Genomic DNA, 27,951 nt, shown 5'->3' with positions numbered 1-27,951 from the left:
CTGAGGACCCAATTTTGTCTACTACCTATATATCAGTAGTTGCAATTTCAGTACTATATAAAAAGATCTGTGTACAGCAATGGAACCGATTCCTCAAATGTCATATTAACCAAAATCCTGAAAAAAAAAAGGAACTGAACTGATTTTTTTTTTTTTTAAGGGATTCAAGTAGTCTGGGTCCAAGTATACAAGAATGGGAAATTTTGGGGAAAGTTGGTCAACCAGTAACGTTCCAACATTCAGTGTGAAGCAGCCTCTCTACAATACGACCACAGCGCGAGCGCAACCTAACCAGTACGCGGGCGGGCGATGGGATAAGAAAGTCGCACTTCGTGGTAAACCGCGCGTGCGCAACGCTGGGAAGAACCGGCAGAGGTGGAGTTTCCTCTCCCTTCCTTCCTTCCTTCCTTCCTTCAAGCTGGGAGCCACCGCCTAGTTTGAGTCGCCCCAAGCGAGGGAAGTGGTGCAATGTTGTCACTTCCTCTGAGGCTCCAATCTACTTCCAGGTCAGCGTTTTTGCCGCTGCAGCAGCGGCTGGGGGACCTGGCTGGGGTCTCCGCCGCCGACCAAGGGGGTCTGGTGGACCCCCGAGCAGGGCTTAGCTCCGGGCAGGTCTGCCCGACTTCGCCGGCCTGGAGGGGCGAAGAGGACGAGGGGGCGGAGGCTTCCTCCCGGGTAAGTGTGGACTGGGCCGGGGCAGATCGGCAGGCTCTGGGACCAGCGGGGAGGGGAGGAGCTGCTCACACCGGTAGCCTCGAACTGGGCCGGGCCTGGGAGTTGCCCACTTCGACAGCCCCTAAAAGGGGGGATGGGCAGGCGGAGCCGGCTCGGAATTATTTCTCTGCTTTTTGAGCTTAAAGGATCTGCTAATTACAACGGACTTTCTTGTAGGTTGTTCTTAATCTGTTTCTACTCGTTTGCCGCTAGGTGGGGGTGGGGGCGGGGGCAGCTGCTGAGGGTGGAGCACGTCGTTTCTAACCCGCCCATCGGGAATCCCGGGTCTTGGTGCTGTATCTAGATGGGCTACGTTGCTTTTTTGGTTAACTGGATGGCTTTGCTTCCCCAAGTAATTTACCAAACCTCTTAGGAGTCTTGTACCCCTAGGGGAAAGCTGCTGAAGAGTTGTTTATATTCCTGTTTGACTAACTTATTGCCCAATCAACCTGAGATACACGTGGTGATAAACGAAAAATGAAAACATCCCCTTTCTAGGAGTTTACATACCTGCCACCTTTGTAATATCCATAAGCTTATGGAAAATTTGCGGCAAAAATAATGGCTCACATTCCCAAAATGAGTAAAGTTGTTATTTGAGGAAGGGCTTTAGAAACAGACGTTTACAAAAACTTATTCTTTAAGTCAATTTATATTTACTTAACTCAAGTAAAGACCCATCTGTCCCAGAAGTCTTAGACGCCTAATCACCTTTTCTGTTCCCTTCTTTTTTTTTCTGTCAGAATCTTAATTCTTGTAAGAAGATTAAGTTTTAGGGCGTTAATTATAGAATTACAACTGAAGCTACCCTGCAGTGCTGAGTGTGTATTTTAAATCTGACATCCCATTCCCCCCAGCCCTTTGAGGCAGCTAGTGTCACAGTGGATGGAAATGGATCTGGAATCAGAAAGGCCTGAGTCCAGAATTGGTTTCAGACATTTACTAACACGGTATGATCCCAGGCAAGTTAACTGTTGTTGTTGGCTTCAATTTCTTAGACTGTAATATGGGGATAATAATAATAAGCACCTACCAAGGGTTGTTGGGAGAGTCTAATGAGTTATCTGTAAAAAGTAATTATTTCAATGCCTGGCATATAAAGTTCTTTATTCCTTCTCTCCCCAACTTAATAAAGTTTCAACTCCCAGAAAATTCTGGTAACTCAGTTTTACAGATGCAGAGCTTAAACTAGACCTTTACTTCTTTATTATAGTAATTATCATTTCTTGGCCTATAATGAAAGTAAGCCTACAATTTTTCTTATACTAGCACATATATTTTGAAATTGTCAATATACAGAGTTAGCATTTTATCTTACATTCAGAATATTTACATTTACAATTGTAGGACCAAGTCTTGGAAAAGTAATAGGGGCAGTTAGGTGGCTTAGTGGATAGAGAGCCCTCTCTGGAGGTGGGAGTTCCTGGGTTGAAATTTGACTGTAGACACTTCCTAACCAAGTCACTTAACCCCAGTTGTATAGCCATTACCTTTTCTGCTTAGGAATCTATATTTGTTATCCATTCTAAGGCAGAAAGTAATTTTTAAAAAAGTATTTGCTAAAGTTAACATTTCTTAAAATGTATACCAGCAGTAAGGGTTTTAAGTACCATTATATCTCAGATGTTATATATTTTTCTTAAATTTTTATTGCATTAGAAAATTTGTATATTTCCAATAGTTGATGTGTTTCACTTTAAAGTTTCTGATCAGAGGCCACGTAATTTCCTTTTCAAATCTTTGGACTCTGCCCAATTATATAACGGGCATCGTATCAGGCCAGTGTTTAAGATTTGTTATTGGTAAATAGATGATAACAATTTGGGAGCTAATTTAATATGTCCTATAATGTTAACAAAATTGTGTGATTTAAGGTGGGGAAATCTGAAAATATTAAAAAAAATAACAAAACTCCTGTCTGAACATATCTTGTCTGCCTACTTGTCATTCATTTAAATATACAATACTATTATCAAAGCTTAGTCTAGACTAGACCTTGGTAAGAATGGATGTTCAACTTGAGCAGAACTTTTGTCAGTTTTGCTAATGGTGCTAACCCATAGCAGTTAAAATGTAGTTCAAAACTAAAGTTAAATTATAGAAGTGAGTTAACCCCAGATTCTTCCTCCTTCACCCTACATATCAAAATCATTTGAAAAGTCTTGATTCTACCTCTCAAGTCAATCAGCATTTATTAAGCCATGTGCTAAGTACTGTTTTCTGTGAATTTCAAAAACTACTCCACCCTACTCAGACCTTACTTTAGAAGATTTGATTTAGCTATCTCCTGATTGTAACAATGAAGACACTCTTAATAGAATCAGGAATGTCTTAGTAGTACTTTACGCTACTCCACCCTTCTTAGACATACTTTAGGAGAAGATAAAGTTGAAATCTCCTAATTGAACAATGAAGGTACTTAGTTTTCACCTTATAGTGAAGCTAGAACTTTAAGCTAAGTCTATTTTTAGACCTTAATACAAAAAGGTGTTAAGTAACTATAAAGGTTAAATTAATCACAAAAAGGTCAAGAAACTAACAAAAGGTGAACTTAACAAAGAAGTGTGAAGTAGCTCAAAAGATATAAACTAATCAAAGAAGATGAGAACTAAAATTATGGGCAATCCTGGAGAAAGCCTTTGATGTGATTGGTAGATGTGAAAATTTAGAGGTGGAGACACAAGGGTGAAAGGTCTATTTATTTGGGATTTTTTCATCTCTCAAACTTTCCCCGGAGAGGTGGATCTGGCTGATCACTTCCTGTGAGCAGCTGGGCACCAGTTCGATCCTGGAACTCAGCTTGGAGGAGCTCACTCAGACAGCTTCCTTGAGACTCCTGGTGAGTGATAAGACTGACTTCCTTTTCCCTTGGACTCAGTGAGGTCCCTTTGGCCAAGGCCTTTAACTCCTGCCTGGCTCAGTCTGAGCCAGAGCAGTTTTAAATGAACTCTTTCCTCTCCCTCTCGCCTCCCCTTAATTCCTTCTCTCTATATTAACTAAAATCACCATAATTTCCAGCTGATTTGAGTATTTTATTATTTGAGATTTTCCCTGGCACCCAATTAATTTAGATTTTAATTCAAAACGCTGCAGTATCTATCCTTGAGGAGCTCAAATTCTAATAGTGGATATTTGCAAGCAAAGAATTATGTGCATATTGCCTATGTTCAGAGAAATTGGAGGTAGTCTTCTCAAGGAAAAGCATTAGCTTTGAGGAGGACTAGAAAAGGCCTCTTGGGAGATGGTGGTGACCTGAGACAAGCCAGAAAGTGAAGTAAGTATGGGAGATAGTCAGCAAAAAGACATTAAGGGCAGCATTATTAGATTGTAGAGTACTTTGAAAGGGAATAAAGTATAAAAAGACTGGTATAGGAAGAGGCCAGTTGACTTTAAAAGGCAAACAGGATTTTATATTTGATTCTGTAAGTAATAAGGACCTACTCGAGTTTACTGAGTAAAAGGTGACATGGTCACCCTGCATTTTGGAAGAAAACTTCGGTAGCTTAATGGACTGGTGGTGGAGAGGCTTGAGACACCTTTACCTAAATAAAAATATCCAGCAAAGGAGACTGAGAAGGAGCAATTATAGGTAGGAGGAAAACCAAGAGAGCAGTATCACATAACAGAGAAGACTCAAGAAGAAAGCAAAATTTGAAACTGGTGTCCAATGATTGCCTTTAGAGCTGACAGTTAAGAGTTTGTTGGGAACACCTCATTGGGGAGCAATTTCAGCCGAATAATGAGGTTGAAAGGCAGACTGCAGACTCTTATAAGAGAATGCAAACTCATTTTAATGGGGGAGATAATGTGAAGACTATGTACAAATAAGATAAATCAGTGATAGAGGATCAGTATAAGGAAGGCACAAGCATTAAGAGGTTCAAGAAAGATTTCTCAGGATGCAATTTTAGTCTGGAGTTGGGGGAATTTGACACGTGTGGGCACAGAGTATTCAGGCATTAAGGACAGCCAATGAAAATGTCTGAGTCAATATATGGGGAGAATGTCTGAGAAATGGCAGTGGTACAATGCCACTGGGTCAGAAAATGAGGAGTGAGGCATTTTAAAGGTTGGAAAGTAGGAGGATCCCAAGTTGTGAAGGGATCTGAATGCTAAACAGGATTTCGTATTTCATCCTAGAGCTGTTGAATAGGGACTGGGGAAGGTTATATTTGACATGATCCAGATACACATTTTAAAAAGTTAATTTTTGAAGCTTCGTAGAGTGGACTGATGAAGGACTATGAGTCGTGGAGACTAACTAGAAGGGTATTGCAGTATTCTAAGTAGGAGGAGATAGGACTTGGACCAGGGTTGTATTAGTGTTAGAGGAGTACACTAATAGACTATGTTGTTGGAGGGTTGGGAAGGGTAAGAGAAATTGAGGAGTTGAAGATTTTCCGGCCTTGAATGACTGGGAAGTTAGTGGTATCCTCAGTAGTAGTAGGGAAGTTTAGAAGGGGATAGGTTTGAGGGTAAGATAACAAGTTTAGTTTGGGACATAATGGATTTAAGATGTTTATAGGACATCCTCTGTGAGTTGCATATGTATAATAGGTATTTGTAGATGTGAGACTGGAAATTAGAGAGGTTAGGGCTGTATACATAGATTTGAGAATCATCAGATTATCAGATCATCAGATTAATCATCAGATTAAAATCATAGAGATTTTAATGGAAACTCTGGGTTCTGATGAGATCACCAAGGGAAATGGTATAAGGGAAGAAAAGAGGACTCAGGACAAAATCCTGAGGAACACTCCTGGTTAGTATCATCTGTAAAAATTCAGCTACCAAGACCCAGAAGGAATGGTCCAAGAGAAAGGAGAACTAGGTTGGAGTAGTGCTGTGGAAATGTAGACAGGAGGATGATTGACATGTCAGCATCTGCAGAGGTCACAGATGATGAGAACTGGGGGTGAGGGGGGGCCAGATTTACCACTTAAGTAAAAGATAGGAAGATAGCTAGCCAAGGTGGATGTTACCAAATGAATCTTTATATGGGGATAATATGGAAGTGTTTTTAGGCAGTGGGAAGACAGACAGCAAATGGGGAAAGATTGAACATTAGTGAATGTGAGGATGATAGAGCAGCAGTCAAATGGAGAGCATGGACTAAGATCATGAGTGCATGTAAAAGGGTTAGCCTTGGCAAATAGAAGGGCCACTTCTTCATTTTAGACACTAGTGAAGAAGATAGTGGGAAAAGACATTTGAATGACTTGAATTTAAGGAGGGGAGAAGAGGGAGCTCTTAAGAATGGTCATAATTTCTCCCCAGTATCTTTAATCTGTTGCCTTTACTTTCAGCTACCCCACCTTGGTTCAAGTACCCTTGACTCTTTTATTGTAGTCTCCTAAATGATCTCCCTTTCTCAACTCTCTTCCCTTTTATCCATCCTCCACACAATTGCCAAAAATCTTCTGTTTGCCATTTTAAGCCCTTTATAATGTTCCTCCAAGTTACCTTTCCTGACTTTTACTATACATTATTTCTCTTGATGCACTGTACCACACTGTACTGTGCAGCCATACTGACCTAGCTATTCCTGAATGTACTTCCTCTTTACCTTTGCCTTATAAGAATTTCTAGTTTCCTTCAAAGCTCAGTTCAGACTCTTGACTCTTAAATGAAGTTTTTCCTGATCATCTATATGGAACATAAACTCTTAGAGCAGAGACAGTTCGATTTGTCTTTCTACATCTGGGGCACAGTATAAGAGTAAGCATTAAGCACAGTAGATAGAGGACCAGGCCTGGAGTCAGCAGGGTCTGGGTTCAGCTGTAACCTCAGACACTTCCTAGCTTGGTGACCCTGGGCAAGTCACTTAATTGCCTAAGCTTTGCATTTTGCCTTAGAAATCAGAAGGTAAGGATTTAAGAAAGGGGGAGGGGGAGACAGCTGGGTGGCTCAGTAGGTGCAAACCAGGCCCAGAGATGGGAAGTCCTAAGTTCAAATATGACCTCAGGTACTTCCTAGCCTTATGACCCTGGGCAAGTCACTTAACCGCCGTTGCCTAACTCTTTCTGCTCTTCTACTTTGGAACCAATGCACAGTATTGATTCTAAAACAGATGGTAAGGGGTTATTGTGTTTGCTTTTTAAGAAAGAAAAGAAAAAAGCATGTGTTGATTGAGGAATAATACGTAAATATGTTGTTTAAGGACTTGGCTGAATTCAAACCCTGCCTCAGATACCACTGGTGTGACCCTGAGCAAGTCACTTAACCTGTCTGCCTCAATTTCTTAATTGGTGAAATAAAGATAATAATAGTATCTACATGATAATCTCAGGATTATTATGAGAATAAAATGAAATAACTTTTCTAAAGCACTTTGTAAACCTTAAAACACTATGAATACTAGCTTTAGTATTATCATATCAAACAGTACTCTGAATTGGTCTGACTTCATGTTATATTTAGTTTGGTGCCACCCCTTCTTGTAGGTTATGATCCATCCAAACTGTTTTAATACTTACCTCTCACACTTTTGCTCAGACTATTTAAAGCCCTGTCCTTGGAATATCCTTTTGGTCATTTAAATTTCTGTGTGTTATTGAAAGCTTCTTTCATGTGCCATTTCCTTCTGAAAGCTTTTCTTGATCCTCCTGGTCAGTAATGACCTCTAGTATCCACCATGTTACTGTTGTTATATCCTAATACAGTGAGTACAGTATGTATTCTAGTTATTTTTAGTGATCCCTTTTTTCTTTTAAAATCATATTCATTTCCAAATATATCCCCCCTTTGCCCAGTAAGTCTTCTTCTCATGTAATACATTTTGAAAACAAGTTTCCCAATGCCAACCAAAAAAAAACATGGACTGTGATAGTTATATTCCAGAAAGGTACACCATTTTCTCAGCTCTCTGGGGCCAGTCCTGGTCATTCTAAATTCACAGCATTCAGTTTCACTTTATTTTTCAATTACAATAAACAATTTAAATTGTTTTTTTGAAATTTGTTTTCCATATTCTGCTTACTTCACATTTTATCAGTTCATATTAATCTTCCTTTCTTTGAATTCTTTATATTTACAATTTCTTTTGGCATAGAAATATATCATTGTTATATTATGTACCACAATTTGTTTAGCTAATACCCAACCATTGGCATTCACTTTATTTTTCCCTTATGATAAAAAGGGCTATGAATATTTTGATTCCTTTAAGACCTTTCTGCCTTTTGACCTTAAGATAGGTGGTAAGAGGTAGTTCTTTAAGTCACTTATTTAGCATAAATCTAAATTTCCCTAACAATTCATCAAACAAAGCTCTATCAATGGTGTCAATTTGCCTATCTTTATATTGCCATTCTAAGAGTGATCATTTCTATTCTTTAATCATCTTTGCCACTTTGCTATATAAAGTGAAACTTCACTGTTGTGTTGATTGCATCTGTTACTTATTTGGAATAGTCTTTCACATGCTTGTTGATAGTTTACAATTCTTTTGAGAACAATTCCTTCATATGTTTTGACCACTTATTTCAAAATTGCTCTTGGTCCCTTGAGCTCCCTCTTTTCTCCTATTCTTCATATCCTATTGCTTAGTTGCCTTCTGCTACTATTTGCTCCTTCATTTCTGTCTGATATGACATGACATGACATGACATGATATGACACGACACGATACGATAAGCCTTTGCCAAAGCTATAACCCTCACCACCACCAACTTCTCCCCTCCACAAACCTAGTCAAACAATCCCATACTGTCCTATTCTGTGTGAATATGGGATTAACTCTCCCATCCCATTTAGATTTAATCACCAGAAGCATATATACCACACTTACACTTGAGTGGGGGGAGGTCTGTGGCCCACCTGTGGGTGACAATCAGAATCTGACTGCCCCCTGGGCAAAGCTTTAGCTGTAATTGGTATACATAAAATGGAAGGCGGTCCATTCCCCACTAAAAATCATCCTAAATCTTTTTTGCCCTTTGAAACTAGACTCTTTAAAAAGGTCTACAGTAGGTGCCTCCACTTTTTCTCCTTCCACTCTCTTAAATCTTACAGCCATGACTCAAACCTTATTATTTTACTGGAACATCTGTCTCCAAAGTTACCAGTGATTTCATGTTTGCCATATGTAATGCCCTTTTCTTAGTCTTCATTCTCCTTTACCTGTTTTACTTCTTGGTATTCTTCTTGGTAGATTTTTTGGGCAACACTGTCATGGTTCTTCTGCCTATCTACTACTGTGTTTTTGTTGGATGCTCTTTAAAGATTGTGCCTTCTAACTTTAGATGTTCCTCAGTCCTGGACCCTCTTCTCTGTCATGTAATTCTTAGTAATTTCAGCAACTCTCATGAGTTTAATTAACCTCTCTATAAAATTAAAATAAAACCTCTCAAATCTTCCTACCCTTCCCCAATTTGTCTGCTGACTTCTAGTCTTAAAGAGCCTGTTAGATATCTTAGATTTTTAAACTAAACATGTTCAAAACAACTCGATATCTTTCCACAAATCCTCCCACCCATACCTACTCTTACTGTAGAGGGCAATACAACAATCTTTCTGTCTCATAACCTTTGAGTCATCCTCTACTTCACACTCTCATTTTTCCATACCTAATCTGTTACCAAGGCTTATCAATTTCCCCTTTTGTAGCATCTCTTGAAAATAGCTCCTTCTCTACTCCTGATACTGCCATCACTATGAGAAAGACCCTCTTCCCCTCATATCTCAATTATTGTAATAGCTTTCTCATAGGTCTGCTGCTTAAAGTCTTATTCCAAATCCATCCTTTGTTTGGCCACCAAAGTGATTTTCTCAAAGCCCTGATCTGACCATGTCATAACCCCTACTCAGTAAACTCCAGTGGTTCCCTATTGCCTCCAGGATCAAATAGAAAATCCTCTGTTCCAGCATTCAAAATTCTTCATAACATAGGCCTCCTACCTTTTCCAGTCATTTTTACCTTATGCTCCAGGCAGTCCACATACTCTTCTATCCAGTGACACTGGCCTCCTAGTTGTTCTACAAACAAGACTCTCCCATTTCTGTTCTGAGCATTTTCTCTGGCTGTCCTCCATGCATGGAATGTGCTCCCTCCTCCACTCTGCCTATTGACTTCCTTTAAGTCACAATTAAATTTCAACTTTTACAGAAAGCCTTTCCCAATCCTTCTTAATTCCAGTGCCTTTCCTTTGTTAATTATTTCTTAATTATTTCCTATTTATTCCCTATAAAACTTGCTTTGTATATATTTTTTGCATGCTATCTCCTAATTGTGAGTCTCTGGAGAGCAAGCACTGTCTTTTTGCCTCCTTTTATATCCCTAACACTTAGCACAGTGCCAGATACATAGTAAGCATTTAATTAATATTGATTTGTTGTATATTTGTATTAATTTCCAAATATCTTGAATATTAGACCCCTTATGAAATAAATTTTTAAAAAATATTGACATCTTTAATTTTTTTATAACACCCAAATTTCCCCTGCATATCTACCTTTTCCCTCTCAGAAAGCCATCCCATATAACAAATAATTTTTTCAAAGGTACTTGATGCAAAGATTTTATCGGAGCTGTTTTGTACAGTTTTATTCCCTTGATAGACTATAAAAGCACATGGATGGAGAAAGAACTATGTCTTATAAACATTTTCCTCTAGTTTGGAGTACCTTGTTCTGAACAGGAGGTACTCAATTAAATATTTATTGCTTTGCTATCATATAGAATCTTATCATTTCCTCTCATACTTCAACCATCAGTCTGTTCTTCTCTACTGCTTTCTCTTTCCCTCACCATCCCCAGGTTTTCCCCTTTCTTAAAAAAAAAAAACCTTTCATGATTCCTTTCAGGCTATCATATCCTATATCTTTTTCTCTCTTGAAGCTGAGGGAAAAAAAAAGCTGTGTATTCTTTGCTTCCACTTTACTCTTTTCCTACATGCTAGCCTCTTGTAGTCTGACTTCTGACCCTCACCATTCTAATAAAATTGCTCTCTTCCACATTAACTACTATCACGTAATTGTTGAATCCAGTATTTTATCTCAGTCCACATTCTACTTTATCTCTGAAGTTCTGACACTGTTGACTTTATTTTATTGGTTATTCTCTGCTCCTATCTTGAGACTATTCTCTACCCCTACTTATCTGGCCATTCTTTTTCTTATCTGTGCCCCAGAACACTAATTTATGCTGCTTTCTTTTTCAATACCTATTTTTGAGGCTTTAGAAGTCCACTGGGCATTAGATGTTTTCTTGATTTGAACCCATTGCTTTGTTGATAGTATTTGCATTAGAGTGTTCATTTAGAGTCTATCCTCTGTCATGTCCCCTCAACCTCTGTATTCAGGCAGTTGCTTTTTCTCGGTGTTTCCACTCCCATAGTTTATCCTTTGCTTATGAATGGTGTTTTTTTCTCCTGGATCCCTGCAAGTTGTTCAGGGACATTACACCGCCACTAATGGAGAAGTCCATTACGTTCGATTATACCACAGTGTATTAGTCTCTGTGTACAATGTTCTCCTGGTTCTGCTCCTCTCGCTCTGCATCACTTCCTGGAGGTTGTTTCAGTCTCCATGGAACTTCTCCACTTTATTATTCCTTTTAGCACAATAGTATTCCTCAGCACAAACTTTTAAAGGGGATAGCACAGCAAAATGTGACAAAGGGAGATAAACACCTTAGGAGATAGTATAGATGGTTGGCTAGGAGTTTTGCTTGACCTAGCCTATTTAAGGTGTTCTCCCCTGAGAGAGTGCTACCTGGGTGACTGGGAGGTTTTGTTCAACCCAGCAAAGTAAAGACTCTCTCTCCAGGATATGAACCAAATGACTGACTTCTATCTTATTCCACAGTATAATTGACCCAACTGTTCCTGTTATAGGGCTATTTATTTAAATGAAGTATAACAGAGATGGGGTCAGGAAAGAGGGTTAAGAGGTTTCCCTAACTAGTGAAATGGTCTTCCAAAGTCAAGCGCCTTCAGCCCTCGGTTTAGGCTAGCCTGAAAACCCTCTCTGTCTGGTATTTTCCTTTTATGCTGGCTAATCCTAGGCTAAATCCACAGAGAGATAAGTCTCTAGGTAACAGTTTCCAAAGAGGAGAGGTTAGGCTTCAAGATGGATCAGGTCCCACACAGGTTTTGCTTTTCTCAGAGTGACAGGAACAATTTGCAGGTCTCAGCAATCTCTGACTTTGAAAATCCTCACAGGAATGGTTTTACTTCCAAGTCCTGGTGTAGGGGTCTTGGAACTGACTCTTTCCTCAGAGTCCAAGAGCCCAACCTTTCCCGCCCCCCCCCCCCCATTTCCCAGAGCAATCCCCTTGAACTCCCAGAACCCCCTGCTTCCAGATTCTTTTCTGTTCCTCAGCATTCCATGGTATTTTCTTGTAAAACCCTTCTCTCACCTACCATCATACAACATAAATGCTAGGCTTCAACCTTGGGTTTTCTTGACTGCTGCATGCTAGCTCCCTCAAAAATGTGTATAAGAATTTTGGGGCAAGAGAAAACATGGAAGTGGAGACGATTTGGAAAAAGTTTTTCAAAATTATGGCCCTGTAGCAGAGCCTTGCAAGTATTCCAAGAGTTACCTGGTAGAACAATGTGTATTTCAAATGGGAAGATGGCAGAGGGGCCCATTGGGACAAGGCAACCTACAAACAAACACAAAAGGATGATTCAAGTCTGTGTTTGGAAAACAAGTTTGTTCAAAACATAATTGTTGTAAAGAAAAAGTATGAAATAAGTCTAGAAAGATAAGCCAAAAACTGTAGCGGAAGTGTTACTGTGTAGAGTGTTCTTCTAGTTCTGTTCCTTTCACTTTGCATCAGTTCATGTAAGTCTTTCCAAGATTTTCTGAAATTATTCTACTCATCATTTCTTCATAACACAATGGTATTCCAATATAATTATATATGGTTTGGCCATCCCCAGTTGACGGACATCTCATCAATTTCCAATTCTTTGCTACCACAAAAAGAACTACTTTATTTTTGTACAAATAGATCCTTCCCCTCCCTCCCACATTTAAAAAAAAAATCTCTTTGAGATACAGACCTAGTAATGGAATTGCTGGATCAAAAAGTATGTGCCGTTTTGGGGGGGAGCTTTTTGTAGTTTTTTTTTTAAACCTTTACCTTCCATCTTGGAATAAATGCTGTATATTGGTTCCAAGGCAGAAGAATGGTAAGGACTAGGCAATGGGGGTTAACTGACTTGCCCAGGGTCACACAGCTAGGAAGTATCTGAGGTCACATTTGAACACAGTACCTCCCATCTCTGAGCCTGGCTATCAATCCACTGAGCTCCTACCTAGCTGCCCCCGAGTATGTACAGTTTTTATAGTTCCATAGTTCGAAATTGCTTTCCACACTGGTTGGATCAGTTCACAATTCCACCAATAGTGCATCAGTGTTCCAATTTTTCCCTCATTCTTGCCAACATTTCTCATTTTCCTTTTCTGTCATATTGGCCAATCTGATGGGTGTAAAGTAGTATTTCAGAGTAGTTTTTATTTGCATTTCTCCCATTGAGGGTGATTTTTTAAAAAGTAAGGAAAAAATAATTTAGAGCATTTTTCATGACAATAGCTTTGATTTCTTTATCTGAAAATTGCCTGTTCATATCCTTTGACCATATAATTAGAAAATGGGTTATATTTTCATAAATTTGACTTAGTTCTCTATATATTTGAGAAATGAAGCTTTTATCAGAGTTATTTGTAGAATTTTTTTCCCCAAGCTTTCTGTGTTTTCCTTTTTAAAAATTCTTACTTTCTGTCCTAGTAATAACTAAAAAAGAAAAACAAGGGGTAAGCAAATGTAATTAAGTGACTTACCTGGGGACACAGAATTAGGAACTGTCTGAGGCCAGATTTGAACTTAGGTCTTCCTCATTCCAGGCCTGGTGCTCCATCTGCTAAGCCACCTAGCCCCTTGCACTCTACTTTCCTTCTAATCTTTAATTTAAAATTATCAGTTATAATTAATTTGTAATTATTTTTAAAGAAAAATATAGTAGTGGCAATAGTAAATTTGCGAGTAAGTGGCACTTTAACTTCCATCAAAGTGGCTGTGCTTATACTATTCCTTATTAGCTTCCTGTTCTGACATTTTTTTTAGATGCTAATATTTCCAAATATAAAGCTCTGACTAAAATTGGCTAATCTTGGCTAACTAGTCATTTTTTTTATCTGAAAACTTGTAATGACATAGCAAAAATGTTACTTTTTTACTTTTGTCCCCTTCACTTGTTTTAACAACTACAAAATAAACAAAAAAACTTCCACTTGAAGAAATAAATGATGGGTATACAACAATAATGGCAAACCTCTGACACAGGGGCCAAAGATGGTACACAGAGCACTCTCTGTGGGCAGATGGCTGCTCTTCCGATCCCAGAATTTATTACCATTAAGGCAGAGGAACTCAGGCTGAGCTGCTCCCCTCCCCCTCTCAACCATGTCTGATGACATTTTTTCACATCACCTGCTCCTCTGCCCAGCAGCCCTATGGGAACACCCAAGGTGTGTGTGGGGAGCAGGGGTGAGACACAGCTTTACAGTGTGTCTTCTGTGAATAGGGCTTTCCACTTGGGTCTGAGGATACAAAGCTAAATCAACAGACCTTGCCTGGAAGAAATTTATAATCAGAGAAGAAAACAGATTGGAATTGAAAAAATGATTTCCGTCAAGGAAAAGTAGTTAATAGGTGGCTGTCTTCAAGAGCCCTGAGTTAGGGGACAGATAAAAAAAATATTTTAGAGGACGTTCAAGATTTGGAAACTGGACCACAAGGTATTGAACTAGGAAAAAAGTCAATTTTAAGTCTGGGTTGCTGAAATAGGGAATTTAAAGAAGTAGGTAAGTTTTGGAGAGAAATAGGAAATGCTGAGTTCAACTTATTAACAGGACATCCAGATAAAGAAGGTCAGCAGGTAGGCATGAGGAAATAGGAGGTATATAAGGGAATCCACCTAAAGATTATACATACAGTATAATAATACACCTAAAGAGTAGAAGCTCATAAAATGGAAATTCCTTGAAGACAATGACTAGTTTTTTTGTCTTTGTATTCTTAGGGCACAGATAAATGTTTATTGGATTAAAGTCTAGAGCTCAAGAGATGTCTTAAGGGCAGAACCTTGGGTGTAGTCTGTGTTTTGGAGTGGAAAGAGGAAGAGAAACCTGCCTAGGACTATTCAAAAAGAACCCAGCAGAAGACATCATGGAAGTCCAAGGGTTACTTTTGTAGGCTAGAGTTGGTTAATATGAATCTTCTCTTGAGTAGTTTGCTTTATGACTTTGAACATGTCTTGATAGGTCTTCACCTGTTTCAAGTGGTGACATAACTTGCATTCTAAAAAACTTCTTTTTAAGTAGGTACAACTTTTTTTCAGACAGAATGGGAGAATAGAGAAGAAATGAACTAGTTGATTGCCCTAACTATAATTTTTGTCTTACTGTATCATAGGTCAGTGGTTCTCTGGATTACCAGGAATCTGTAGTTGACATTGAGGCCAAGCTAAGGATGGAAGGTGTGGAACTTAAGGAAGAATGGCAAGATGAAGACTTTCCAATGTAAGCAAAGCTTCAAGAGATAAAAAGGAAAAATTTAATAATTATAGCATAACTTTTGGTTTGCAGATTATCTTATTAATAAATGTTAAATTTACCTAGAGTTTTCAAGTAGGCATTGTAATTTTTTAGGAGACAATTTAATTGATTTTAATAATTGCTTACATCTGCTATCTATATTTAGTTTTAAAAATGGCAAAAACAAGGTTTTAGTATTTCATAGTTTGCAGTGTACTTCTACATGCATTATTTAATCTTACAACAGTCCTTTGGTAGATGTTTTAAGTATTACTATCTGTCTATTTTATGGATGAGGAAATGAGCCCTGAGAAATTACATGCTTAAGGTAAACCAGGACTGGAGCTCATACCTTATTGGCTAAATTTATAATATAACTCAATCTAAGAATCATTTTTATTTCAATAAGCTACTTTACATGTACCCTTGAGATTAAGGAAGGTATAATTATAATATCTATGCCTTCCAGACCCTTACCAGAAGATGACAGCATTGAAGCAGATATATTAACTGTAGCAGGACCAGATCACCAGCCAGGTAAGGATCTCATTCTAGGGATTTATATGAAATTACCTACACACCTTGTTTTCCCTAAGGGAAGGCTATCATCAGTTCAAGCCAAGAAGCATTAGTTATACTTTTTTTTTTTAATCCCCTTACCTCTCTTAGAATCAATACTTAAGGGTTGGTTTTAGGCAGAAGAGTACCATAGAGCATACGTTAGATGAGGAACTTGTCTCTAATGGAACTTGTGACACCTGAGCTGAGTGAAGAAGCTAAGGGTTACTGAAGATGGAAAGAGATGAGATACCATTGTTGTCATCTAGTATACAAAGTTCAGGGAATAGTTAGTTGTTAGGCCAGTTCAATGTAGAATGAGAAAAGGCCATGGGATTTAGTAGTTAAGAAATCATTACTGCATTGAACAGAGCAGCCAAATTTCAGTTAAGAAAGAAGCAGAGGCAATGAATATAATTTTTTACTAGGCCTTGGGCTATGGAAGGGGGAGGGGAGGATTGGGGGAAAACACTGACTTGAAGGCTTGGCAAGGTCAAGTAATTTTTCCCTTTGACTAATCCATTTTATTTTAATATCAGTTTTTTCCTCTCTTAGAGGTCAATACTTCATAAGTGTTTTTTATCATTATATGTAGCCTCTATACAGAGTAAAACGCATACACATAAGTTAAGTTCTTACCTTCTGTCTTGGAGCCAATACTGAGTATTGATTCCAAGGCAGAAGGAGTGGTAAGGGTTAGGCAATGGGGGTCAAGTGACTTGCCCAGGGTCACATAGCTGTGAAGTGTCTGAGGTCAGATTTGAACTTAGGACCTCCCGTCTCTAGGCCTGGTTCTCAACCACTGAGCTACCCAAGGGTTCATTTTTAAGGTGGAGAGGTGGAACCTGAAAATACTTGGAAAGAGTCAGTAGATATGGAGAGATTTAAAGAGGGACTGATTATGGGAGAAGTTTTTTAGAGGAGACTTAAGAAATGGGTATTTAGAGGTAAAAGGCTCAAATAGACTTTGGTCAAAAGTGTTCCAGGAGAACAACTAGATTTTGATTGGGTAATAAAGAATGAGTGTATACCAAAATAGGAGAGATTGCTGAGTGGGTAGTAGCAGTGGATAATATGTGAAAGTATTAGCACAGAATAGGTAAAAGGAATAAATAAGATTATGGAGAATGGTAGAGGTGCCATAATACTGGAGATAAACAAATGTTAGATTTTTCCAAAATAGGAAAGAGAGCAGAATCTGTGCATCTATTTATTTTCTTGTTTATTTTGCTTTTCTTAGCTACAGTTTAGTTAGTAAATACATTTTTAAAATATGAAAGTGTTTCAATGAGCAGAAACATGTGCTGGAGTTGGGGGGATGGGATGGGAGCTCAAAACAAAAGCCTTACTGGCTTGTCTTAATAGTACTAAGGAATTATGTTAAGATCTAAAAGTTCACTTTAAATTAACATTCTATAAAAACTAATGAAAATATTTAACACTTTAGTTTGATATAGCCTTCAATAAGTTTTTTTAATGAAGCCATGAAGTATGAACTCATTTTTTCTCAGTTTATTATGACCATGCAAGCTAACATTAATGTATTTTGCAATTTCATTTTTGTAGACCCACTAGAAGTAAATGGAAATAAAGTAAGAAAAAAATTAATGGCTCCAGATATTAGCTTAACACTGGATCGGAGTGATGGTTCCATATTATCAGATGATTTGGATGAAAGTGGAGAGATTGATTTGGATGGGTTAGATACACCATCTGAAAACAGTAATGAATTTGAATGGGAAGGTAAATATTATCTTTTGCAACTTATGCATAAATGAAGTAATTAAGGAAGTTGAAGGGTAAATATACATACCACATAGATTTCTCGTATCTTTTTTTATTAGATATATTTTAAAGTTATTCTTTCCCTTGAATATATACATCTTTGTATCTGTATTTACCAAATGATTTACCAAAAACACTTTTGACTTACTCTGTATAAAAATAGAAAGTCTAATTTGGCGGCATGAAGTAATTATACATTAGAAATTTTATTATAAATAAACTAGATTACTTCATTTTTACTTTCAGAATATTGTGATTTCCTGTTTTCTCATGACTGTTCATTTTTATACTTCAGAATATAATACTTGCCTTTTTTAAAAAATTGTGTTAGAATGTTTTTTGTTTTTTGTTTTTACCCCCTTTGGTTTGTCTTAACAGGTTAGTCAACTAAGAGGCTTAAAGTTTGCATGCTTTAGTGTAACCACTATAAAGTTGCCAAAATTTCAGCACTCTGAATCAGGCTATTAGATTCTTAATTCTTTTGTGTTGATAACAAAATTGGACAGCCTTGAAAGAGACATTCTTGTTAGATTATTGCCATAGGGGAAACAACCTAACAGTACTCTTCTTGATCCTTGGAATCTTATATTGAATTTCATATAGCTAAAGAAATGTGCTATGCATTATTTTGATGAGACTCTTTCCTCTAGTTAACTACAATCAGCAACATTTTCATACAAAAAGAGTGTGTGTGTGTGTGTATGTGTGTGTGTGTGTGTGTGTGTGTGTGTGTGTGTGTGTAAGTAAGAGAGAAAGAGATCTATTGTGTAGGGTAATTATGGTAGAGAGAAAAAAACATTTGTCATATACTAACTAAAATTCATTTAAATTGGTGTGGTCTTGAACCTGCTTATTTTCATACTCACTATTTGGTTCAGGAAGTATTCCCATTTGCAGTGTTTTACAAAGATGCTGAAACAGGTTTCTGCCTATTTGTTTTGTCTTTTCTTCCTTTAATGCTGCTGCATTGATTTCCTGGAAGGATATTTTCCGTTAACAACTTTGTCTTGGAAACAGACAACTAACACGCAGTAGGTTTCTCCTTTCTACCCAATCCTTTCAATTTTTTGATAAGGACTATGATACTAAAGGTTTTTTAATCATCTTATTTTAAAAATCAACCAAAAAGTAATCTGGAAACAAATTTTATTGAATGATTGGTGCTTATGCTCTGGTTAAGTTAATTTTTAAAAGATTTATTTGCATGTATATTTCAGAATATCATTAATGTGTTCATTGCTGCTTCCCCATAAAACTGTAATCAAATGAGAAATAATCATTGACTTAGTTAACCACTTTTTATCTGCTGGATCAACATTTGGGGAATAATTTGCATAGTCTTAAAAAAAGGAAAATAAATATCAGTCATTTTCCATAACCTACAGGAATTGTCATAGATGATTGAACATTTTTCTTCTGTGACTAAAACCTAATATAGAACCAATACTATAATAAAATTTTGATGGGCATGATAATTTCTCTATTCTTAACTAAGCTTTAATATGTATGCATTTTACTCTGTATAGAGGCTACATATTATGATAAAAAAAACACTTATGAAGTATTGACCTCTAAGAGAAATATGAATTCAGATTTTTAAAAAGGACCTTTCAACATTAAAAAAAAATGAGCATGTTCTGGAATTGAATTAAACTTAAGGTTCTTCAGATTGTATTGCAAAAAATTTGCCCAACTAATCCAAATAGATAGTAAAGTGGTTAACCTATTAAGTTAATTGTTATTATTGCAAAAACAAAAAGTTATATTATCAATTAATTTACTTTGACAGATGATCTTCCAAAACCCAAAACTACTGAAGTAATTAGGAAAGGATCAATTACTGAATATACGGCAGCAGAGGAAAAGGAAGATGGACGACGCTGGCGTATGTTCAGAATTGGAGAACAGGATCACAGGGTTGACATGAAGGCAATTGAACCCTATAAAAAAGTTATCAGTCATGGTGGTAAGGATTAGTAAAAGTTATCAAAAATTTTAGCTATATTAGAAATTCAAATGTTATAGAAAGTCTTTTAGTAGTTATATGATCTCAAAAGAATAATAAGACTTTCTCAGTTATTATAGAGAAAAGAATATAGCAACCCTCACACTAAACTCAAGATGTGTTTAGTGAGATTTCTTTTTCTTACTTTTATTTTTTTGAATGTATTATTTTGGGGACAGCTAGATGGCTGGGTTCAAATTTGGCCTCAAGACACTTCCTAGCTTCTGCCTTGGAACCTATACCTAGTATAGATTCTAAGACAAGAAGGTAATGGCTTTTATTCTAAGAGGAAAAAATAATAATAGTTAAGCTTTTTAGACTTGCATTTCAAATATGCATATTTGAATCCTCCTTCATTGACTGTAATCATTTAACTTCTCTGAGCCTTTTTCTTTGTATTAAGTGGGCATAATACTTACACATTTATGCTACAGGGTTATTATAAAGAAGATGTGAAACACTAAATTATTAGATAATTATCTGAATTCCAACTCTAAAACATCATTAGACTGAATTTCTATAGGGCAGAGGCTTTTCTTTCACATCTCCTTGTATTCCCAACACTTTAGTACAATAGCTGACATACAGTAGCCTCTTATAAACACATATTAACTGACTGATACAAAGAATTTGTTCTGATTTTGATATGCAATTAAACATGTGTATTTTTAGACCATTATTTCTCTTTTCCTTAGGAAATCTCATGAGAGAAAGAGAAAAGGGGCCAGGAAACATTTACCTTTTATTTTTTCTTTGTAGAGGCAGAAGATATTGGGTGTGAGGGATGTTTCATAAACCATCAGATTCATTCACTGTGTTTTTATCAAAATATTTCTTTTAAAAAATATAAGCATATATTTTTGTTTTTTCTACTTTTAATATGTCCTTCACATTGTACTTTTATTATACTAAAAATGTCCTTGCTTTTGAGTTCATTAAAACTTGTTCCTGCCTACCCCTAGCTAGTCTGTTCTGCTGTGTGTTCAAGTAAGGCTAGGCTGGCTGAAAAAGTTGTACAATTTTGATAAACTATGGAAAAGAACTTGGAACTTTCAAACTAATGTCCACTCATGTATAAACTCAACAGTAGAGGGCTTTTGTTTCCCCATATTGTTTTCATAGAAGATTTTTAAAGTTTTATTCTAAGACTCCTTTGGTAATAAAGGAGGGTATTTTTGTTTTTGTCTTAATTAGTACTGTATACGTTTTGAAGAGAAAAATGAAAAGCCTATCTGGTGTTTCTGAAGAATGGAATGTTAGTGTCTGTTTTTTTTGCTGAAGGATGGAATGTTAGTGTCTGTTTTTTTGTTTTTTAAATTTTAGGTTATTATGGAGATGGATTAAATGCAATTGTAGTATTTGCTGTCTGCTTTATGCCTGAAAGTGGTCAACCTAATTATCGCTATTTAATGGACAATCTGTTTAAGTAAGTAATATGTGGATGGTAATTAGAGTTCAGTCTTCATTTCCAAGACCAGTTAAGGAATGTGGTAAATATAAAAAGTATACCTTCCCAATTTTCCACCTCTTTGAGGCTCTCACTAGGGGAACCAGAACTGTCCTTCCTTCATGTCCCATGTCTCAAGTCTCTCTACTGGGCTGTTCTGTTTGTGACTTCTGGGTCCAGTGGGGCTGATACCCATTTTCTCCAAAACAGCCTCCCCTCAAACAGAACTCCCTTAAAAACAACATCCCCTTTGGCAGCAGTCTCCCAAAGGGCCTCTTGCAACTCACTCACTTCTAGGTTTCCTTGTCCCTTTTCCTCATCCTCCCTCCAATGCTGTGTTTGGAACCTGGAACCTATATTTTGTAGATCCTGCCAGATCTGGCCACCACTGCCTCTCTCCACAACTTGTCCCAAAGTTGTACCTGCATAGGTACATAAGTACATACTGCCCTCCCCGGCCTCAGGCTGGCTTTACTGCTGCTCTCTTCTCTTCTTCAGCTTCCTGGTTATTAAAGCTCAGCCCTCCTCACTATAGAACTCCTCTCCTTGACATCACAGTGGTATTGGTTCCTTCTTTAATAAATTGGAAAAGAGATTTAAAAAAAAGTTTTTTCCTTACTTTATTTTGGCAGATATGTTATTGGCACTTTGGAGCTATTAGTAGCAGAGAACTACATGATAGTTTATTTAAATGGTGCTACAACACGGAGAAAAATGCCAAGTCTGGGATGGCTCAGGAAATGTTATCAGCAGATTGATAGAAGGTAATTTAAAGCTTCAGAGATACTCTGAATAGCATCTTACTAAGTTATATTTGCCTTTTAATCTCAGAAGGGAATTAAATATGTTTCTTCAAAAGAAATTATTAATCACTTAGCAAGGTTCTCTTATTGATAATTCACAACGTAATATAGTTGAAAAATGTCAAATTATTGCATGTAATGAGGGAAATAGATCTACTTATAGCATCTATCACTTTTGCTCATATAAATGAATTCCTTTATTTTTCATATTTTAATTCCTTCATTTTTCCCATTTGTAACATTTCTCTCAGATTCCCCCAAATTTGGGTGTATTGTAGGAGGTAGGACTTAAAAGGTTAAATATCTTCTTTATGATTGACATGGCCTTAAGGATGGTAAAGAGAGTATATATGATCAATACATGCTACACTCTAATGAAACAGGTCTATATTAGATATTACTTAAAATCCCTTTATGTTTATTTTATTTGTTAAACTTGTAAGAAGTCTTAGGATTAGGTATAAAGATGGAAGGGATATTAAGAGGTCATCTAGACCTATGCATTCATTTTATTGATGAGAAGTCTAAGTCATCTCTGAGGTTAAGTGACTTGCCTAATATCAAACAGGTATTTAATGAGCAAAGTACTGGGATTCAGTTTCAAATCTGTAATACATTTTGCTTGACTTTGAAAGAAACACATTTAAATAATTTTGAGAAAGGGAAATTTCCCCAAATTGAAATGTTTTAAGGTTTCATTATGCAGTAGTTTACTGATATTTTTGTATATTGATACACATTTTAGAATTAATGGTTTTTTTTTCAGGTTACGGAAAAACCTAAAGTCTTTGATAATAGTTCACCCTTCTTGGTTTATCCGAACACTTCTAGCAATCACGAGGCCTTTTATTAGGTAATGTTATAGAAATCACTTTGTTTACCCTTGTTGTCAATGTTTTGTTAACCCAAATGGCCACAATCAATAAATAATTTAAAATATGTTTTTGTTCTTTTGTAGCTCAAAATTCAGCCAAAAAATTAAATACGTCTTTAACCTGGCAGAACTAGCAGAACTTGTCCCCATGGAATATGTTGGCATACCAGAATGCATAAAACAGTATGTTTTTATCTTGACTTTTTAATACCTTCATACAATGGAGAGTGAATGTTGCTTCCTCAGCCTCTTTGCTGTTGCCCAGACTATTGGCCCCCTTTTTCTGAGTCTGTCTGGTGTGACAATATTCCAACAAAAATTGGGGAGAAGGGGAAAACCCCTTGGGTGGCCCTGTTTAGGAAGGAAAGGAAAGGATGGTAGAAGAAGAGGAGCTATATTCTACCAATAGCTGCTTAAACAGGAAAAGGGCCTCTCCCTATTGGTTAGTATTTCCCTATCTTCCAAACCTTGTATTTGACATGCTAGATAATATATTTCTCTGTTCTCTCCTTTCATTGCTGTCATAGCATTTTGATGCTTGTTCTCTGGCAAATTACTGTTGAAGAACCAAGGCATTTTGAGCAATTTCCAGGCTTTATTAGGGAAATCTAAAATGGTTAAATTAAGTTATCAACTTTTTGTGAAGACCTATGGCAGAAGACTTATGACATGAGGAAAGCAGACAATATTATATCATATTTCTAGTAACAACATTTTTGTGGAACCTTTTTATTATGAGTATTATTTAAAATATGTTGCATTTTGCAATTAGTTTTGATGTTTGTAAAACTAACGTAGTATATAGCTACTAAAGAACTTATGCTTTTGACATCCATATTTCAGAGCTCTTAAATTTTGTCTGCAAGCTTTTTTATATCACATTTATTTTTATAGTTTTCCTTTTTGTTCTCAGTTTTGTTGGTCCTCTTAACTTGTATATATTTACTGAAGTAACTTTTCCCTACCAAGGTATGAAGAAGAAAAGTTAAAAAAGAAACAAAAAAGGTATATGCACACCTTGACTGGGTTGCATCTAGACTAGTCCATTTGCATTGCACACACTAACTCTTTCCTGATTGGTTAGCTTGCAGACAAGGATATAGCATTTGTAAATATAAGTATTCCCCAGAAACTTAACATGGTATCTTTTTTCCACCCCTAGGCACAGGCTGGCTCATGGTGCCAAATTGTAATTTTAGAGTCCTTGTGTATCAATAACATAGGACTCATCCTGTATTATCAAATTGTAATTTTAGAGTCCTTGTGTATCAATAACGTAGGACTCATCCTGTATTATCAAAGCATGGCTTTTATATACTTTAGGAGCCATTTTCATATGTAAATTACTTATTGTCTTGCTTATTCAAAAATTATTAGCATTTGGATTGAGATTGACTATTTTGAAACAGCTAAAACTTATCTGTATAGTAACTCAAATATCAGAATATTTTCCATATTGTATTTTAGAGCTCTAAATTATATATTAGACATTTTTATAAATTATTTTCCCCTGGGGCTAGTGATTTATATTTGCAATGTATATTTTCCTTTGCTAACCAATATGTTAAATTCTCTTGTATGCTTAAAATTAAATGGCCTGCTAACCAGTCAAGTAAATCATACATGTGATAAACTACTTTTAAGTTTAATAGTCACTGCTTAGCCACTGTACCATTTAACATTTGAAGCTCCTGCTTTTCCTTGAAGTTTGATTCTGCTTTGAATATAATAGAAACTTTCTGTCAGTGTCTTTGTCTTAGGAGAGAAAAGGCACAAATATAAGGTAGTAGGTAAATTTTCATTAAAAAAAAACACAGATGGGGCAGTCTGAAATTTGATTATTAAATATACATTATCCTAAATATAATATAAATTATCCTAAAGGCCTAGTGAGACCCATTTTCAATTAGCAAGTTGGTATGTGCGGGCTTTTGAAAATGATTGATGGGTATGCAGAGAGCAAGTCCTAAATAATTTACTTTTAAACAGTTTGTAATTCTGTCATGGACATTCTTAATTATGAACTTGTTTTGGTTCTTTAAGAGTATTTTTTTATGAAATATAGTTTATAGCTAATATTTTTTCTGTTAGCTAAATTATTAGTTAATAGCAACTAGCATAAGCTCATTTTGCATAGTATCATTCCCTTGCAAAGATTCTTCCTTTTTTTTTTTTAAAGAGCTGTCCAAGAAGAATGCAGTTCCATTGCTTAGATATAATGATATCTTTCTTCACATAGAATTCAAACTCCTGACCTTGGCTTCATTATTAGTATGTAGAATATTTATAGCAGTACTTGGAAATGCTAATGCCTTACTTCATAGTGAGGTATCATTTGAGTACCAGAAGAGAAAAGCCTATGTTTTTCTTTCTACTGGCCTAAGATTTTTTTAAATATAGATGGGATTATTTCTTTAAGATATAAGCTGATGAACACACAGCACAACACATTTGTTTAAGTGACTATTGATATGATATAAAACTTGGCATCGCAGAGACTAAAGATTTAACTATATATTCACTGAAAACCTATCAATGTATTGGAAATTCTAAGTAAATGCTGGTGACAGAATTGATAGAATGCCAAGCCTGGAGTCAAAAAGACCTGAGTTCAAATGCAGATTGAAATACCAAATAGCTGTGTGGCCCTAGGCAAATCATTTAACTTCTGCCTTGGTTTCCTCATCTGTAAAATAGTTAATAATAGCACATGCCTCAGGGTTGTTCTGAGGACCAAATGAGATAGTTATAACGTGCTTATTAACACAGAATGGCACATAGTAGAAACTATCTAATTGTTAGCAATTAGTATTATCATTATTATTAAAAATGCCTAGGAAAGTAGTGATATGCTAAATAAGTTTTCTAAATACTGAAGTATGTGTATCTAAAGCTTTTTTTAATAACCTAAAGGATATTTATAAATTCCATAATTTAGTTAAATGTACTGTGTAGCTTCTGGAAATAGTTTAATGATAGACTGATTTGGTGATAGGCCTTGCACTTCTAAGTATATGTAATTCCCACTGCAAAATAAAGCCAGCCTATTCCTAAATTAAAACTCATTAGATCAAAATCAATGTAGCACAATAATATTATTTATATTTTTTCCTTACAAATAATAAACATACATTGTTATAAGGTATTTTTAGCAGCAAGTAGTCCTATCATAGATCCAGGGAGAAAATTTTCTGTTGATTTAAGAGTAGTGCTAACTCTTAAGCTACCTACTAAATGTGGTTATGATTTTTTAGGAGGTAATATGGTTTACTTAAGAGTTCTAGGATCTGACGTCCAATCCTAGCCCTGTTGTAATTGTATTCAGCAGGCCAGGCACGTTATGCTTTCATCATTTATTTGAAGGCAACATCATACAATGGAAAGAATGTTTTATCTGGAATTAGAAGAACTAGGTTCCAATTTCTCCTCTTTTACATACATGTCTGACCTTAGGCACATCACTCTGGGCCCTGGTTCCCTCATTAATGAGTGGTTTGAACTAGACAACCTCTGACGTCCTTTCCTCCTCTCCATCTGTGATCCTGTAAGGAGGGGTTAGACTAAGCCCTGAGGTCCCATCCAATTACACATCTGTGATCCAGGATTCTTTGAGCAAGCCATGGTTTTACATTTCAAGAGTCTGATTTGCCATTTTGTTTTTAAAGTAGATAGCTTTATTTTTTTTTTTTAAGCAGACAGATGATTTAAGATAGCTTGTTTCTTTCATCTCCTCTTAATTGGTTTTCTCTTGTCTTTTAAAGGACTCTCTTGATTTGAGAAATAATTTTGTTTGGTCAACTTGTATTGTAACTGCATCTATTTCTTTGCAAATTTTTGTTTTTAACAGTATAATCTATATACTAAAATATTCATTGTGGTTCTCAATCTGAAATATTAATATTAAAGCATTTGCTTTGGGAAATAATTTGTTTAATAATCTGTCCCTACTAATTTTGTATTTCATTTTTCATTAAGCAGAGTTGATCAGGAATTGAATGGGAAACAAGAAGAACAGAAGAGTGAACAGTAAAGTTGGAGTCTAAACAAAGGACTTGAGAATGGGCAGATGAAAAGATGTGATGCTCTTTTGCATTATAATGCATTTATTGGCCCTTAGTTCTGTGTACCTGTTACAACATTGACTTGATTTTCCTTAATGGACTTTTGTAGAAGGAACTGTTCACTGCTGTATTGGTTTGCAAATCTTTTGAATTTAACTCTTTAATAGCTACTTTAATGTTATATTATAATCGTTTTGTATTTTATATTGCTAAATGTAAGAGAACCACACTTTTTTATGCGGCATTTTTGCATTTGTTTTATCTAAATGATGCATGTTCTTCAGTAAAATATTTATATGCGTAAAATGGTAAGGGAAAGAGATAATATATATTTTTATGATTTTTTTGAACAATATTTTATAATATTGTGTACCTGCATTATGGAACAAGATGCAGGTGAATAAGGCCATATAAATGACTCTGAAGTCATTATTTTGTAAAATGCATGATGGGATTTTTGTTTTTTTAAAGGGGTTAATAAGCACATTTCTTATTACTTTAGAAAATTAAGATGTTTTTATGTATTGGAAGCTGGTTAGACCAGTTATCACAAATACATGAAGACTGTTCATATTCATGTATTGGATACATGTAGAATAATTAGTACTGCCATGACAAGCTTTCCCACTTGATGTACATTTCTCCCCCCTCTCATTATGAAAGTGCAACTACACAATGCATTGTACACTTTTTAAACAAGTCAAAAAGCCATTTTGTGAACTGAATAATTGAAGGGACTAGGAATTGGTGGGAGTGCTTATATGTATAAATATAAAACCTTTTAACTTCTGGCCATAGATAAGAACTTATCACATCTTGGGATTGTTCACAAATGTAAAAAGGAGTTGCTTGTCCTGGTTAGCATTCTTCTGAACCTCTGAGTATTAGATAGCACTGCAGAAAATTTGGTAAGTTGCATGCTGTCACTCTGTTCCATAGAAAGCAAAAGCTTACTTTTTTTTTTTACCTATACCATCAAGTAGGCACTTTAAAAAAAAAGAATTATTCACTTCTTTATCATGTCATTTTTAAGAACTAGATTTTTTACTTAGTCAACTGAAAGTTTGTTTTTTTCCCATGCTGAGTCATGTTTTACAATATAATAGCTTGGACTGTAAATCTAAGTAACATTAAATTGTGCTGTTGTCAATTAA

General features: G+C 36.1%; 1 protein-coding gene across 4 annotated transcripts; it reads left to right on the top strand.

The window, feature by feature from the left end:
- The first annotated feature begins 410 nt into the window (after positions 1–410).
- Positions 411–27,951, top strand: BNIP2 (BCL2 interacting protein 2). 4 transcript variants are annotated; one of them, XM_016428100.2, is made up of 11 exons: positions 411–675; positions 15,143–15,249; positions 15,734–15,801; positions 17,389–17,565; positions 19,397–19,573; positions 20,936–21,038; positions 21,692–21,823; positions 22,629–22,715; positions 22,821–22,919; positions 23,706–23,741; positions 26,712–27,951. In XM_016428100.2, the coding sequence occupies exons 1-11, from the start codon at positions 469–471 to the stop codon at positions 26,764–26,766; spliced, it is 1,248 nt and encodes a 415-aa protein (XP_016283586.1). In that variant the 5' UTR covers positions 411–468; the 3' UTR covers positions 26,767–27,951. The 4 variants fall into 4 exon arrangements, with proteins under 4 accessions (XP_016283586.1, XP_007479569.1, XP_007479570.1 ...); XM_007479507.3 differs by having other exon boundaries at positions 413–675; positions 26,715–27,951; XM_007479508.3 differs by lacking the exon at positions 23,706–23,741 and having other exon boundaries at positions 413–675.

This window comes from Monodelphis domestica, chromosome 1 (assembly GCF_027887165.1).
Source record: "Monodelphis domestica isolate mMonDom1 chromosome 1, mMonDom1.pri, whole genome shotgun sequence".
Lineage (NCBI taxonomy): Eukaryota > Metazoa > Chordata > Mammalia > Didelphimorphia > Didelphidae > Monodelphis > Monodelphis domestica.
This window is presented reverse-complemented; position numbering and strand designations above follow the sequence as displayed.